The following is an 18,253-nucleotide window of genomic DNA, read 5'->3' on the forward strand; positions in this document are numbered from 1 at the left end:
CATGTGTATTTCTAGCAAATGCTTACTTTTTACAATAGGATAAATGTGATTCTCTAACACGGAGTCTGAAAATCAGGCTGTCATAAATTTCTCAGACAGAAGTTTCCCAAATATTTTTTTGCTTTTGGAGGGAAGGGGGAAGAAAAAAATTAGTTTTATTTTCCTACAGCAGCAGCCAAAAGAGAATCATGCTGAATTCACAAAGTGCTTTATGGCTTATCTCATTTGAACATAACAAGAAATCCCAAATTCAGAATATAAGCGTAGCTGACTTTATGCTAATATAATATAGCATCCACACCTCTAAAACCCTCTCATTTAATAATACTTTTAACATTTATAAGATCCTTTTCTCACAATAACTCTGTAAGAAACATTGTTTAAGTATTATTATTCCTAATTTAGCGCTGTGGAAAAGTGGCTTACCCAGGGCAACCAAAGCTAGTATAGTGACAGAATTGGGATTGAAATTCAGGTTGTCTGCCTCTAATTTTAATGCGCTCTCTCTCTCTCTCTCTCTCTCTCTCTCTCTCGCTCTCTCTCTCTCTCTCGCTCTCTCGCTCTCTCGCTCTCTCGCTCTCGCTCTCGCTCTCGCTCTCACTCTCACTCGCTCTCGCTCTCAGAATAGTATAAATTCTGTACAGCTTATTCAGAATTAATGAATCTTTGCAACCTGATATCATAAGTGAGGCCATCTGTTTCCAAATCTGTTAGGTGCCGTAATAAATGTAATGATTACCATGTACAATGAAACTTGCCTTGCCAGGGTTCTGCTGCTTAAACAGTGCCATTTCTTGAAGAAACAAGCTGAAGTTCATCCATGATTCTGCAATACATTGGCTGAGTCTGGGCTTTTCATCAGCTTTGGAATTTACCACTTCCCAGCTAAAACACAGAAAAATAAAACATGTCACAACCTTGGATAACTGATAATAACACTTAAAGGAATTTCATCTGGTATTTAGTATCAATCAAATAATCAAAGTGTGAATGTTCACAATGCACTTAACATTGGTTGGTCAATCCTATATGAAAATTTTGAAAGCCTAAGGCTGAGTAGCCAAGTACTACATAGACTCTTTCCACCATTATTTGGTGTATACAATACTTGGAAAATTCACACTACTTTGACTATTACTATTTGAGTATTACCCTAAGAAAACATTAAAAGGATTATAAACCTTATAACTAAAATAATATGCTTCAAAGTTCAACAAAAGAAACTTCAAAGGCAGAGAGTCTTTTCAATGTCAGAAGCTCCTAGACTGTTCAACTTGACCACATTTTTGTTTCTTTTAAAAAATTCTCAATGATTATCAAGTTAACAGATTTTTCCTATATCCAACTGACGCTCCTAGTGAGCAAAGAAAAACAAATGGGAAAAAAGAGGAATCATATTTTCAACTTTATTAATGATATCAATTTATTAGCTAAAGAGTAGTTTGTTTAGAGAATAATAGTTCTTATTTTGGGGGTAATTTAGAGTATCATCACAATAGCCTTCCTAATGGACTCTAACATCCAAGAGTTCTTTTTGGTTAGTAACTTGTTGCTGTCAACAAAAGTTCCTAGGCCGATTAAGTATGTGTTCATTTATTCTGCTTGATCTCTGGACTCTCCCTCATTGACTGTTAAGACTTCTGCTCCTTGATAATAATGTCTGATGTTATTCATGCTTATTTTAAATATGTCCAATAAGACTCTTACCAGATTAATACATTGTTTTCCCTAGAAAAACAACCCATTTTTCCTAGTAGTTCTTTTCTGAACTAGTATTTTAACTCTTGCTATTATAGCACAGTGATTGAAACAGACATTGCTAAGTAAAAACTCTATATAAACAAGTCATTATCATTAAATGCTTGAGTCTAATACCTTGATTTCTCTAGTGTACTTTTGTGTGTAATCAGGTTTATTTATGTGACCTAGTTCTTTCAACTCTTCCCCCTTCTCCCACCTTCTTCCTATTTATTAAATAATCATTACATTCTAGACACTGAGGGAAATACAAAGGTAAAAAAGGCATGGGGTTCTGATCTCAAACAGTTTACAATCTCATAAGGTGAGAAGATGTATATAAATAAATGTCACACATAGACATACAAGAAGTACAAAGTGCCATGAGATTAAGTATTGATATTGTCTGTAAGGGTATAAAATAATAATGAAATGTAGTCACATGGAAAAATTCCTAGACTGGGAAATGGAAGAAAAGGGTTCTGCTCTTGGTTTTGTTATAAACTGGCTATGAAATCCTGGATAAAATATCAAACTCTTTGGACCTCAATTTTCTCATGTATAAAATAAGAATGTTGAAGAAAAATTATGTTTGAGGTGCCACCTAACTCTAAAATTCTTTGGTTCTAAACAATGTCAGTCATCCCATTAGACCACACTATCTTCCTCCCCCCCCCCACCTGTTCTCTTTCCTAGTATCAGTTCAGTGTTCCACTTTTAGAGAGAGAACTTTCTAGGAAAAATGATTAGCTCATTCCTAGAATCCAAAGTCAGAAAGAAAATTTATGTTCATGCTTATTTGAAGTTTGGAGTGCTTTTACAGGTGTCATGTACATGATACATATAATTGCTTAGAATATTAAATTCTAGGCTTTCCTAGAAAGTCCTTTCATGAAAACATTTAATTAAGAGAAAGAAACCCGTGTGAATATTGGACTGACCCATAGGAAAGAGATCTTTTACATGGAGTATGGCTCCCTTCCCATAATCCTTGGAAGCAGGATGACATACAGCATAAGAGACTGAAGGGCTTGAAATATACATAAGACTTTTTTAAAAGTAAGGCTGCTGCAGCTTTTAAAAAAATAATATAGAATTCTTCCATTATTTTATTCAACAGTTTAAGGGAAGAGGTTAGGAATGCCTTTAATATTGATCAATATTTATTATTACTTTCCTACTTAGTTTTAAGGATATTATTTCCTAGACAGCTACTGCTTTCTTGCCTTCACTAGGTTTAAGATTAGGAGAGAATGCCTGAGTTCCTCAAGAATCCATAGGATATAGCTTATTCTTTCTCTGATGCTGAAAATATTAGGCAAAACACTGTGCAGGTACCCATTTCTGGAGTGTAAGTCACAGAGAATTCTGATGGAAATTATCTGGTCATGGAGCTCCCCCCCAAAACTAAACCTAAGAATCTATGAAATTTTGTCAGATATTTCAAAAGAAAGTCTCCATAAATAAGATTAGGATAGCTTTACAAATGACCATACCCATGAGGCATAGTGAAGTAGGCACCACCTCCGTTGTTGAACTTGGGAGTGGGGGAAGATCACACTAGTATGAAAAGCTAATAGAGGAATAATAGCCTACATTTGTATAGTGAAATGACTTGCCTAAAAGTCAATACAAAAAGAATTACATAGCAGAACCAGGATTGGATTCACATCTGGATTCCAGTCCTAGCTTTGATACTTATTTATTAGAGAGACAGTGTGATATAATGGAAGAGTCATAGAACCTAGATTGATATTTCAGCTCTTCTGCTTACTCCCCCAGGGACCTTGGGCAATTAACCTTTTCCTTTCTAAAGGGCAATTAACCTTTTCCTTTCTAAAGGGCTTTATTTTCCTTCTCTATAAAATGTGGGAGTTTGGTTTGGATGACCTTTAAGGTTCATTCTAACTCTAAAACTACAACAATGAGATCCCACTCTGAGGTACTTATTATCTTCTGTAATGGTATATAGGATCATGGAGATGAAAGAGACCTTCTTAAGTCATCTCACCCTAACCTCCTAAATGTTTTTCATATAGGTAAGAATTAGCAGAAATAGTACTGGTAGTAGGTCTGCTGACTCATATCCAGTCCACTTTGTACTGCATCCCACTGCCTCCCTTATAATAAGTCTTACAACCAGGACTTTCCAATATACCACGTTGTCTTCCATCAGAAATGAGAATCATTAGGAGACAATGTATTATTTTGGCAATGGAGAATTTTCTCTTTATTATTTCCTGTAAGTAGAATTTTATGCCTTAAATCTTTTTTCTAACCTCCTACCACTTTATAGTGTATTCAGTTCTCATAGTGTTTGATCCAGTCACACTGGCCTCCTGGCTGTTCCATAAACAAGACATTCCATCTCTCAGCTTCAAGCATGTCTGTCCTCCATGTCTGGCATGCTCTCCCTCCACCACTCAAACTACTGAACTCTGGCTTCCTTTAAATCCCAACCCCTCTTAATTCCAATGCCTTTCCCCTGTTATTTCCTATTTATCCTATTGCTTCCTTTATAGATATCTGTTTGCATACTTATCTCTTCCATTATATATATATTCTATATGCCATTTTGAGCTAGGAATTCAACCTAGGAATTCATAAAGTCACACAGACATCCAATCGTGCTCAATAAATATGGACCAAATTGGTTGAATCTCATGTTGTAGTCATTTATTTTTTCAATAAACATTTATTCCACTGACTTTAAGCTATTTTTGCCTACTAAGAAACTATTGTTTCAGGTCTTTAGATTCTTTGGCAGAATAATTATTTGATCCAAAAGAGCAACATAGACCAAAGGAGAGAAAAGACAAACCCAGTGTATTCACCTGGATGCAAATCACATCTTTTTCTGAAGTGAAAAACTAACATGATTCTCTCTTCAGCTGTATATCAACTATTATTCTGTTACAGAGCTACTTAACTTCTTGTATTCCTGTGAATACTGAAGCTAAAAAAGAATACTTTAAAATATTGGGGTTTTTCTATACCAGCAAGAGACAGGAAATCTGTACCTAACTTTTGAGAATATACTAATAAAGACTAACACTAAACTATAGTATGTCTGTAAATATTTTCTTTCTGTTTGGATTTCTATTAGTAGGTTTTATAATAAGTATAGGCTATTTAGCACATAGTTGTGACATGCAGAAAGAATGCTAGCCTGAACATTGTATCAGGAGTCCTGCATTCTCTTCCTGCACCTAACTAGGTATGTGAATGTGGATGAAATCACTTCATCTCTCTGGGTGTCTCAGTTCCTCATGTGGAAAATGAGGCAGCTGAACTAAAACCCATTCCAGTTCTTTGAATTGTTCTTAGTATGATAAACCATTCATTAGCTTCTTTTTTTTCATTAGCTTCTAAACAAAAGAAATTAATTTTGAAGGTAACATTTTTTAAAAAAAAAAAGAACACCACCACAAACATGTCCAGATTTGGGGTGTGACAGATGGATTTTTTTTAAATGAACTCACTGGGAGCAGAAAGATTTTGTAATCATTTCTCTTTCTCATCCAGAGAATTCATTGACTCTTCAGGAACATTCTCTTTTTCTTTATGAAAACAAAAACAATTTTATATATTTGGAATTTTAAAAAATAATATTTCTAATTCGGGTTAAAATGTGAACAATATGTTCCTATCTATTTTGGCTTGGAAATTCTAACTATGCTTTTAAAATGTAATTATAACAAAAATCACATTTTAAAATATTTACACTTTGGGTTAAAATGGGAAGATATATTTATCAATTTCACTTTAGAATTTTTAACCACCTTTTAAATTGGTTTCAGAAACAAAAATATATACTCAGTGCATTCTTTAGACTGCAACATTAATGTTCTCCATTAGGGGGTTCTACAATCCTGAGAAATGTGACACCCTCATGCTCTGAAAATAGGCTGAAATTTTTCTCTAATTGGACCCATCTAATGTACTTGTGAATATTGCAGTGTAGGGACACTGAGGAGAAGTGGAATCTATTTTCAATGCTAGACAAATAAACCTGATTATCTTAATAGGGAAAAGAATCTCCTTAGCCAATGCTCTTTAAACTTGTAGAAGAGTCTGTATAACAAAAATATTCCAGACTTTCTAGAAAAAAGAAAAAAAAATCCTCACATAAACTATACATCCCAAAAATGATTAATAATTTTACAAATCAATAAACAAGGACCAGTCCTAAAAAACAAAACAAACTGGGGGAAACTGGTCAAACTGCATCAGTCAGCTTTACATTGTGTAAACATTCAGGTCACGTCTTTTCATTTCGACACTTTAAAAAATATAATAAAATTTCTTTGTTCTATGAATTCCTGGACTTGAGAACAACAAAAATTCTTTTCCCAATCAAAATAAATTGTGTTGTGCTGGGATTGTTTTTTCTCAAAAGTTGAGTTTTATTCAAATCTTTAAATTTCACTTAAATCCTACAAGATTATACTCCAAATATATATACACATACACATACATACATACATACATACGTACATACATACGTACATATATATGTGTGTGTATGTGTGTGTGTGTGTGTGTGTGAGAATGATGCCTCTTGGCTAGTGGGGGGATATAGATATATAGATAGATACATAGATACATAGATATCATGGCCAAATACAATGGATGTGAGCTAGCCAACATCCCAGAGCACCCTTCTAGCTTTGCCTTTTCTTGTACAAAGTCTGCAGTCCTGGAGATACTGTGATGAAGTTTGGCAGCAAACCAACACACATACAAAATAGATCTACAAGCACTGTTTCTGGACAAGTCATAGATTCCCAGTTTCAGCTGAAGTTACACAGGGACAAGGATATCAGAGATTTAGGGCTGTGCTTTAAAAGTTTTCCTTCCTGAGACTTAGGTTGTTTGGGACCTCCAAAAAGGGAAGACAGTGGGAAATTTTGTGGGATTCAAGTGGCAGGAAAGCTGAAAATGTCATACTTGTAACAGCATGTCTGAATAACTTCAGTGGCTTCAGAAATTTGGCTGAGGAAAATAAGGTGTTGTTTTTTTTTAATAACAAAGTTTCATAAAGTACAATGTGTTAAATCTAACTATGATAATCAGGCTAGCAATTAAAACCCTCTACAATTAGGGTGTGACCTACATTCCCAGTCTTATTACATATTATTTATTAGGTGTCTAGAGTATAAGACTTCAACTCACAAAGACCTGAGTTCAAATTCTGCCTCAGATACTTACTAGTTAATGTGATCATGAGCAAATCACTCACTCTCTCTGGGTCTCAATATCCTCATCTGTAAAATACAAATAATGATAGTGCCTACCTTTCCAGGTTCTTATACGGAATGAGATAATGTATATAATAGCATTCTGAAAACCTTTAAGTGCTTATATAAATGATTGTAGCTATTATTTCACATCTTCCATTTTCTAGTCACTGTTCTCTAAACTTTTCATCTTCAGTCTCCATTCATTTATAATCCCATTTCAATTATACCTAGTTATCTTCCTTCAGACCTAATAGCCCACTTCAATTAAAACATTTATTAAACTATATATATATATACATATATATAAAATATATGTGTATGAGTATGTGTGTATATGTGTGTGTATATATGTATATATGTGTGTGTGTGTGTGTGTGTGTGTGTGTGTGTGTGTGTGTGTAAATGAATCTGTCCCTGCCCCTCAAGGAGCCTAGAGAGAAAATCTAAGCTATTTTCTTCTTTTTTCAGTTGTCCTTATGTTCCTCACTGTCAAGGAGAGGTGCTTTCAAAACATTTTTATAGCACATTTCTCTGATAAGTGTCTCATTTCTCAAATATGTAGAGAACTGAGTCAAATCCATACAAATATAAGTCATTCCCTAATTGATAAATGGCCAAAGGATAGGAACAGGCAGTTTTCAGATGAAGAAATCAAAACAATCTATTGCATATTTTTAAAATGCTCTAAATCATTATTGATTACAGAAATGTAAATTCAAACAACTCTGAAGTACTATCTCATACCTATCAGATTAGTCAATATATCAGAAAAGGAAAAAAAAATCTGGAGGCGATTTGGAAAAATTTTGACATTGATGCACTATTGGTGGAGTAGTGAACTGATACAACCATTTTGGAGAACAATTTAGAACTTTGCCCAAAGAGCTATTAAGTTTTGCATATCCTTTGACCCATCAATATTATTACTAGGTCTATAAGTCTAGAGATCAAAGAAAAATAAAAGGACTTATATGTACAAAAATATTTATAGGGGCTATTTTTGTGGTGGCAAAAACTGGAAATTGAGGGGATACCCATTAATTTAGGGATAGCTGAACAAGTGCTATATGAAAGTGATGGAATATTATTATGTAATAAGAAATGATGAGCAAGATGCTTTCAGAAAAATCTGGGAAGACATAAGAATTCATGCAAAATGAAGTGAGAAGAGAAGTATATTGTACACAGTAACAGCAAAATTGTATGATAAGCAACTGTGAATGACAGCTATTCTCAGCAATACAGTGATCTAAGACAATTCCTAAGGATTTATGCTAAAAAATGCTATCCACCTCCAGAGAAAGAACTGATAGACTCTGAATACAGATTAAAGCATACTTTTTTCCTTTATTTTTCTTGTGTGTAGGGTTTTTTTTTGGGGGGGGGAGTGAGAGGGGTCTGTGTTTTCTTTTACAACATGTATAATCTATATAAAAACTGCTTCCCTTGTCAATGAGAAGACAAGGTAGGAAGGGAATTTGGAGCTCCAATATTTTAAAAAAATGTTAAAAATTATTTTTATGTGTGATTGAGAAAAAATAATAGAAAAATTACAATTAAAAAAAACACCTCACCCCAGACACATATTGGCTATGTGACCATAGGAGGGTTACTTTACTTTTTTAGTATTATAAATGTAAGTTATTGCTTCTGAGTCTTCTAAGTTTTTCTTTCTTTTTTTTTTTGCAGGGCAATGAGGGTTAAGTGACTTGCCCAGGGTCACACAGCTAGTAAGTGTCAAGTGTCTGAGGCCGGATTTTTGAACTCAGGTACTCCTGAATCCAGGGCCGGTGCTTTACCACTGTGCCATCTAGCTGCACCCCCTAAGTTTTTCTTTAAAAAAAAAAAAGGTATGATAACTATCAACAAAAAGCACAGAAATGTAGGGAATAATTTCACCCAAATCCCTATAAGTTAACAAACCAAAACCAAAAGAATTAACACACAACAATTTAGCAAATAAAATCCCTTTTTTTGCTAAATCCCCTTTACAGAACTGCCCAAAACTCTCACATCTATAATCTTGTTTTTCTTTTCTTTAAACTTCCCGTAGTTTGCAATTAGGCTGTTCTGATCCTGCTAACTTTTCTCTACCTCATCTCACATAGATCATTCCACAATTCCTTATGTTTTATATTTACCAATTTCCCATTTAGATAATGATTTGAAGGTAATTACAAAAGATAAAATAGATTACATTGTTTAAATTAAACTGAAAAAGTTTTGTATAGACAAAATAAATACACCTAAGATAAGAAGGGAAGCAGTTGAATTGGAAAAATATCAAATTCCTCTGATCAGGATTTTGTATCTGTTATATAATCAATTAACACACATATATGTATGTATTTGTGTGTGTTTATATGTGTGTATATATGTGTGCACATGTACACTACACATATGTGTATATATACATATGCATACATACACACACTCCAAAAGCTATTCCCCAAAAGCTAAGTGGTTAAAAGATATGAATAAAGTACTAACCCCAAGAAGAATATCAAAAAGGCAATTGTCAATGTTGGCAGAGTTGTGAAATATGGCACTCTTCGTAGAGTTGTGCCTCAGTATAACCATTTTGGAAAGTAATTTCTAATTATGAAAATAAAGTGACTAAAATTATTAAGTATTAAGTCCTTGGGAATCAATCTATTAGATAATTGTGTAGTCTTGATATAAGTACAAAAGGGAGAAGAAAGTATGTTGGAAAATCAATGTGAGCTGAAGCCATCTAGGGAAGCTTCATAGAAAAAGTGGCATTTTAACTGTTTTAGAGGCTAGGTCAGAGGGCATTTCAAGCAGGAAAATAAGCATACACAAAGTTAGGGAAATTAGAATAAGCAACATATGCAGCAGAGAGATTGGCCTGGGTGAAGCAAAGGTTTTTCATGTCAAAGAATAGCAGGCAAAAAGAGACAGTTAAACATATAGCTAGAAGTTTCAAAGAAATAGCATTAAAGTTTTACCGCCTTTTACCTATGAAATCTATTTTGAGCATTATATACTGCATGGAAACCAGAAAGTCAAAAATTTTATTTTCTATTTCTGGTGCTGGCTTTTATTATATTGGCCTGGACAAATTCAGTTATTTGTAAAGCAAGAAAACCAATGTAATGTAATTAAAGTTGTTGCTCTAACTTCAAAAGCCTTATTTAATAACACCTGCATAATTCTAAATTCTATTTTCATTTAAAATGAAAGGTACCATCTAGGATGAGAGTAGCACAATTATGTTCAATAGCAGTTAGGATATTTGCAATCCTCTTAGAGAAAGGCATCCTAAACCAGAAACCTGCACTTTGCAAAGAATCTCTTTGGACAAAACTCAGATCTTAAAGCTTTATTTCTGGATCCAAATGCAAAAGACTACAAATACAGTACTGTAATTTGGAATCTAACAGGGAAACAAATCTGAGCAATATTAAACAAAATGAACATAAAATTGAGAATGAAATAATGCCTTACTTTAAATGAGCTCTGGAAGAATTTTCTGGTTCTTTTGGTTAAGATTTTCCAGGACTGTAGTACTTTACTGAATAAGGCTACAGTTCAAACATATCTATGACTTTCTGGCCCATTTTTTAAAACTCAGAACTTTCCCTCTGGTACACATTCTTAATCAATGTGCATTTAGATTAAAATTAAGGTTTAAAAAAAGAGACTTGGGAAATAAGAACTGTATCATATCAACATTTCCTTTTTAGATCTACAGGTTTAAAATTAAACACTGAAATTTTAATTCAACATTTATTAAGTGTCTAAAATAGTCCTAGGGAATATTTAAAATATTTTAAAATTATATTTCATTCACAACTTATATGATACTCTTCTTTAGACCTTAGTTTTACTCATTTATAAAATTAAGGTATTGAACTAGATGACCTACAATCTCTTCTCGCTCTAACTCTTATAGTGCTATGAACATATTTTTAAAGAGAAGGTTAACACATAAACTATCACCTAGCAACTGTGACAAGCAGATGCTCCAACTCATCACATTCATATATATGTTTTGGCCTGGAGATCCAGTAGACTTTTCATTCTCTGGAAATGACTAATGATCTCATGTACTCTGTTGATAGTAGACATCTGTTAAGGCAAAGTCCTGTCAAATTTTTCTTAGAAAGGTCAGTCAATCTCAAGTTACTGACTTCAGAATTTCTTAGTTCAATGTGTTGAAACTTTTTTTAACCAACTGGCACTAATATTGCCTGTGGCAAGCACATACCAAACTTGTATATGTACATATGTACGTAAATAAATGTGCCTGGTGGTTATATGTGCAACTGGGAGACAGAGATACATGTCTATATACAGATACACAAATCATGGTCATGACAGAGCAGAATGAGATGTGTCGACCAAAGGATTACACAAACAAACACCAGATTAAGAAATTACACAGCACTCAACTCTAAGCCTTCACTTTCTCAGACAACACATGCCAAGTGTGAAACATCTTCTGCGGGGCCTAATGAGGGAACAGAAGACGCCACTTAGTCTGCTCTTGTTTTGGGGTTTGACAAGTTGAAGGCCATATTCTTTTAAGTAGTAAATCAACCTCTCACTGCTGAAATTGAATTTCTATTTCCAAGGGCCTCTTTTTATACTATTTCATACTAATCAGGGATGAGTAATATATTTATGGACTTTTCTCACTTCCTTGGGTGGATCAACTCTAGCCCTTCCCATGGTGCGTAAAGTTAACCAAGCATATGACCTAAGCAGACAACCTAGGAGACTGAAACTAAACTTAATATTATCCGTTTTTATTTGATTCCAGTGGCAATTTTTTAAGCTTTTGTTAACAGAGGCCAATTGGAAGTCATTTTAATGTCTGATTTCATTGAAGTTTTAATAACTGGATTGTAATAAGCCTGAGGCATGAACAATTTAAATTCCACCATCAGAATGGGACAAGCTCCTACTGGAGGCATTTGGATGATTAAATGCCTGTTTCCATTTGCAAATGCCAAAGTTTGTCTTCCATCATTGTTTCTGTGGGGGAAAAGGATTCTATTTTTCCCCCTGAAGAATAATATCAGATAGTCAGGAAATCAGACCCTTCTACTACCACTAAAGCATGGGTTTTTAAGCATTTTTGTGTGTTACAGACTCATTTGGAAGTCTGGTAAACCTAGGGGACCCCTCCTCAGAATAATGTTTTAAAATGTAAACAATAAAATACATATGATTACAAAAGAAAACAAAGGCTTGTGAAAATAAAGATGTAATCTTTTCTCTATGCAAACTCATTTGCTCCAAGATTCCTGAGGAGAAGTTAAATAAGAAAAATACTTCTGTGAAATGAGTTTGCTTCTGTGGGCATATGCCCTTAGCATCATCCTGCCTGAGATATGGATCCTCCCTAAGGGTACAGCATGAGCAGATTTCTATTAAAATAGACACAAAATGTATTTTTCTTACATATTTAGTAATATGAAATGTATATTCCGCTGACTACATACAATGTAGGTCTATAGGCATTAAAACAATTCATGCACCTATATAATTGCTTTCCCTCCTTTCCTAGCTGTTTTTTAAGTCCCACCCTTCCATGAGGGCCCAGGTAAAATAGCATTTTCCCCATGAAGTTTTCCATGATCTCCTGTTTCTGAAAACAATCCTTTTTGTGCCCTTTCACAACATTTAAAGTGTACTTCATGTGTGTGTGTCATTTTCCCTTGTAGAGTGTAAGCTCTGTAAGGATAAGAACTTCACCTATTCATCTTTTTACTATCCTGGACACCTACCAAAGTGCTTTGCAGTAGTAGGCACTCAATAATCTTGCTATGTAAATTTGTTAATGTATAAAAATGCAAATTATCATGTAGATGCTATTTTTCTCCACAGACTCCTATATGGTCATGAATAAGGATATAAGAAAGAAAAAACAAAACAAAATATTTTGTGACCAGTTCACTTAAAAGAAAAGAAGCATGATCTCTATAAATGATTCCCAGTTTGATTTGATACCATCATGCCAATCAAAATTGTGTGACAGAAGATAGACTCATTTTTGTTTAACTAAAAAAGTTTAACGTTTTGCATTGGGATGATTTAGCCCATTGGGATAGCCAGGGATGGTCCTAAATGTAGTTTTTTAAAAAGGTGAAGAATTAATGGTTTATAAGCTTTATTGAGTAATAAAAATGATAGTCTAGGCAGTAGGGTTCTAGAAGAAAATAATGAATTTTGGAAATGAGAGCTCAAGGTTGGAATTTCAACTATATCATTTACTAGCTGTATGATTTTTAGCAAATCACCTTAACCTCTTCATACCTTGTTTTTTCCTGCATGTAAAATGGGGATAATAATGACTACGCTACCTTAATTTACATACCTGTTGTGCAAGTCGATCTAATGCATGTAAAATGCTATGTATATAAAATACATTACATAACTTTTAGTCGCTATTATTATTATTATTATTATTAAGCAATAACTTTAATTTCAAAGTCAAATTTTGGTTGATACAAACTATACAACTGAGAAACAAAAAATGGCAAAACTGCATTCTATTCCTTGACTATTTATCAGTCACATTATAATGTAAAAATAATGACAAACTAAGAAGATCTAATGAGAAGTTAGCTTGTGAAAACTTGTAAAAACTCTCATATCTCCATACTTGAACTTGAAAACAGAATTAATGAACCTGTTTAAAAACTTTTCAAGTGAAGAATTACTTTTTTTTAAATAAAAGTATTTTCTTATTTTCCAGTGTCATGTAAGGATAGTTTTCAACATTTGTTTTATAGGATTTTTAGTTCCAAATTTTTCTCCCACCCTCTCTTCCCTCTCCCTCCTTCCCAAGACAGAAAGCAATCTGATAGAGGTTATATATGTGCAATCACATAAAACATTTCTGTATTAGTCATAGTGTGAAAGAAGAATCAGAGCACAAGGGAAAAACCTCAAAAAAGAAGGGGAAAAAACCAGCCCAAAAGTAGAAACCGTATGGTTCAATCTACATTCATAATCCACAGGTCTTTTTTCTGGATGTTGAGAACATTTTCTATCTTAAGTTCTTTGAAATTGTTTTCAATCATTGCACTGATAAGAAGAGCCAAGTCTATCACCACTGTTCATCACACAATGTTGCTATTACTGTGTACAACATTCTCCTGGGTTCTGCTCCTCAGTCAGCATAAGTTTATGTAAGCCTCAAGTGAAGAGTTTCAATAGGATTTTAACCCATTTGTTACAAATATAAAAATACAACATCTTCAAACAGTTTGCAATAACAGGTGACACACCAGGAAGATGGAAATTTCATGTTTAGTGGTTGAGAGTTTTTAAAGTGAGTACATGATTTAATAATTACAGCCAGTGAGGTATTTCTTCCATTTGGATTTACACTTAGGTATCTTTTTAGCTATGACAACAATTAACACTAAATACAAAAATGTAATTAGAACTCAACCTTGGAATCACAACCAAAGTATTAAGCATATTCAATCATATTGCTCTCGCTAAATAGCAATTTTATTAAGAATGGAAAGGTTTTTTGGTGCCATTAAAAATAAGATTTTAAAAATTTTATCCTTGTTCTAATAGGTCAATAGTCTGACTATACAAAGGGCGTTGTTTAAAAAATGGCTCCCATATCAGTAACTATTTCTTCCCTAAGGATAGAATCAAGTCCATTTTGAGGGAGATATTATTAGGGATATGCCATGTCCGATGGATGCCAACTCTTCTTGAAGAAAATATCCGTTGTATTTAGGTGTAAAGCTTCTAAAGAGTATACAAACCTTTGATCATTCTCATTTCTTACTCCTGAACCCCAAACAATTTTCACTAACCTACACAAAGTCCAACCTTGCATTTAAAGTCACTGTGTATAAAATGTATGCTGATTTAAATCAAAGGGTTCATCATATCCTCTTGAAAAGCAGTTGGTATGTAAGTTGCAAGTATCTTCACCGTAGTCTTTTTGACAAATGCTTACTGTGAGAACTATAATAGGAGATGATCAAATGTCCCTACAAAATGATGTTTCTCTTGCCTTTGGGAATACATTAAGAGCAATTTAACCTACTCCTTTATTTTACTCCTGAAGGACACCCTAGGAAGCATCCTTCAGTTTTGATGCAAATTGCCTTTGTCTTCTGATCTCATAATGAAAATGTCAAGACTATGATTCAGTTCCTCCAGTAACATGTCCACTAGTTTCTCAATGCATTTTACAGATAAAATACCAAACACTATGTTAATGTTTATATAGAGTAGGGATTCTTAACTTGGGGTCTGTTAGCCTATTTTATTTAATCCTATGAATTTTATTTTGCGTATATAAAAAAGTTATTTTGAGAAGTAGGGTTTCCCATAGACTTTACCAGACCGCTAAAGGGTTCCAATGACACAAAAATCCTTGGTATAAAAGGCTTTAAAAACTATCTTTCTTGGCAAACTCTGCATCCTTTCCCACCAATTTGTCACCATCCTTGCATAAGTCAACTTTCTTTTTGGGGGGGGGGGGCATAGGTTGTCATGGAAAAAGAATTTGTCACCAGGTGTCTAGCAGACTTAGTGATAAGCCTCTTGTGGCTAGGCTGGTCCTCAGAAAGTAACTATAATTCACTGTTGGGACCTTTCTAGTGGTACCACAAGGCAGTTCCAATGTAGTGACAAGTGCCAGGACTTGCACTAAGCTGGCATTGGTTTTGAAAACCCAAGGTCATGGCAACACCATAACAAGGCATCAAGGTAAGACTAAGTGGGTAGTAGAGAGTGTACTAGGATATATGAGTAAATTCCCAGAAGTGATAGGGAAATCTAGTAAGAAGGAAAAGTTTCAACAACAGAAATTTGTTTCTTGAAAATGACAGCATAAAAGCTAATTAACATGGACTAATTAGGGAAAATGTGGTCTGAATCATTGAAAAAGTCCAAATTATTAACTACTGGAAAGAAATTATTCGGTTGTGTGTTTGTTTTTTAACTTTCAAATATCTGTAACATAATAATAGAAATGTGTTGTCAAGTGCTGTTCCTTCTTGGACTTGTTTTGATGTATAGGTAAGACTCAACTATAATTAGTTTATCATTCCTTCTGTTTATATTTAAATGGAGTATAAAAGCTAATTAATTTTGACTCACTGGGGAAAAGCCAAAATCATTGAAAAGGTCTGAGTTATTAACCATTGGAAAGAAATTCCGTTTTATTACTTTCAAGTATATACATCATAACTATAGAAATAATATGTTGCCAACCAGTGTTCTTTCTTGGACATGTTTTGATGTATAGATAAGACTCATGTATAATTAGCTTCCCATTGTTTCTGTTTATCTTTAAATGGAGACTTCCAGAGTTGTTTCTCTTAACCCAAAACAAGAGTAACATGGATGTGGAATCAGAAGACCTCTGCTCTCCCCTTTTCTACCCTTCTCTTCTCATCTGTGACCTTGAACAAGGTCACTTAAATGATCAGCATTTCCCATTTCTCCATCTGTAAAATGAAGAGAACCTGGTCTAGACAGAGGACCTCTGCAGTCTCTTCCATTCCCAGTTTTTCCGCATAAGATCAACAAACTGTCTCCATTATTAATTTGCTGGGCAAAACTTTTTCAAAGATTGTTCCAAAGTAAAAAGAGGGGGTGGCTAGGTGGCGCAGTGGATAAAGCACTGGCCCTGGATTCAGGAGTACCTGAGTTCAAATCTGGCCTCAGACACTTGACACTTACTAGCTGTGTAACCCTGGGCAAGTCACTTAACCCCAATTACCCCACAAAAAACCCCCCAAAACAAAGTAAAAAGAATACCCTCTGCTGGTTATATAGCATCCCACACTTACTAGCTTGGAAGTATGACAACTTTACTGTATTGTACAGTCTCAGCAGCAGCAGGTAATAAGGGGATAAATGTTTTTGACTACAGCAACTCATGAAGACCCCTCCCCACTACTGAAGACATTTTATCTACATTACTAGACAAAAATAACCTACCTACTGAAAACCTGGACTCTGAAAGCATCAGTTTTGTTGTTTGTTTTTTATCTTCAAAAGGGAGCAATGACATCATGGAGTGATGTCTTCACTTGCCCATGAATTGGATTTGAGTGAGCCACAGGTAAGAGTTGAGTGCCAGGTGGATACCTTACATGGTTGAGTAGCCCTGAAAAGAACTCAGCATACCCTCACGCCAGAGGTACTAGTGATCCTCCACACCCACACACCCTGGAAGTAGTATCAACAATAATGCCCATGATGACGATGATGACAATTCCTGGCATTTTTATATCACTTTAAGATTTGCAAAGCCCTTTACGTGTTTTCCCTCATTTGATTTTCACAAGAACACTATGAGGTAAGTGCTCCTGTCCCCATTTTACAGATGAAGAAATCAAGGCTGGAAAAGATGAAATGACTTGCTCAGAGTCACACAGTGCCTGGGGCAGGATTTAAACTCAGTTCTTCTTCATTCCAAGTCCAGTACTCCATCTACCATGCCACCTAGCTGCCCAAACATGCTTGTATGAGTACTACAATAGACTATGACATGAATATTATTCTATCTATAGTTAAGTTGTTTTCAATTCATAGCCACTCGAGTCTACAAGACTGTGTGATAATCTACAGTAGTGATATTTTATTTTTGTGTCAATTAAATAATACAGCTATGTTTCCATACCTATCAGGAACAGATGGACCATGACAAAGGGTCCCATTCATTTTCACTGCCTTGTTCTTGGTGACAGAGTCTCAGCCATCACCAGATACCCATTTCCTCTACCACTTCCAGTATAGGCAATTAAAAATGAAAAGAACCAGGCAGTAAAGTTATTTCGGTTAATTAACTTGCTTGTCATACCATTTAGGTACATATTCTTTTTTTTTTTTAGAATTTTTTTTTAAGTGAGGCAATTGGGGTTAAGTGACTTGCCCAGGGTCACACAGCTAGTAAGTGTTAAGTGTCTGAGGCCGGATTTGAACTCGGGTACTCCTGATTCCAGGGCCGGTGCTCTATCCACTGCACCACCTAGCTGCCCCTTAGGTACATATTCTTACTACTAGTATTCTGATGCTTCCTACAATAGTATTCCATAAATATCCATTCACTGTATCTGGAGTTGACTGTGTTGGTCCTTATTACTACTTGCCACAAACCAGGCATTTATAACCTATTACTGGTTCATTATTTTTTGGAAGACATTTGTGGTTATGCCTTTGTCTCTGCTTAAATATCACCCTACCTTTTACTGATGGTTTCTAGCCAGATTTCTTTTGTAATTTTGTAGTCATTAAGGCTTAAGTTTCTCTGTCAC

The 18,253-nt window shown here is 34.5% G+C and overlaps 1 protein-coding gene across 2 annotated transcripts in view; it reads right to left on the reverse strand.

The window, feature by feature from the left end:
- The window catches only part of RETREG1 (reticulophagy regulator 1), a 166,005-nt gene that overhangs the window by 15,651 nt on the left and 132,101 nt on the right, over window positions 1-18,253 (reverse strand). For both annotated transcript variants that reach the window (XM_043982932.1, XM_043982942.1), the window contains one exon: window positions 759-885. In XM_043982932.1, coding sequence (XP_043838867.1) covers window positions 759-885 — 127 coding nt within the window. The remainder of the gene's footprint in view (window positions 1-758; window positions 886-18,253) is intronic.

Source organism: Dromiciops gliroides, chromosome 1 (genome assembly GCF_019393635.1).
Source record: "Dromiciops gliroides isolate mDroGli1 chromosome 1, mDroGli1.pri, whole genome shotgun sequence".
NCBI classification, from domain to species: Eukaryota; Metazoa; Chordata; class Mammalia; order Microbiotheria; family Microbiotheriidae; genus Dromiciops; species Dromiciops gliroides.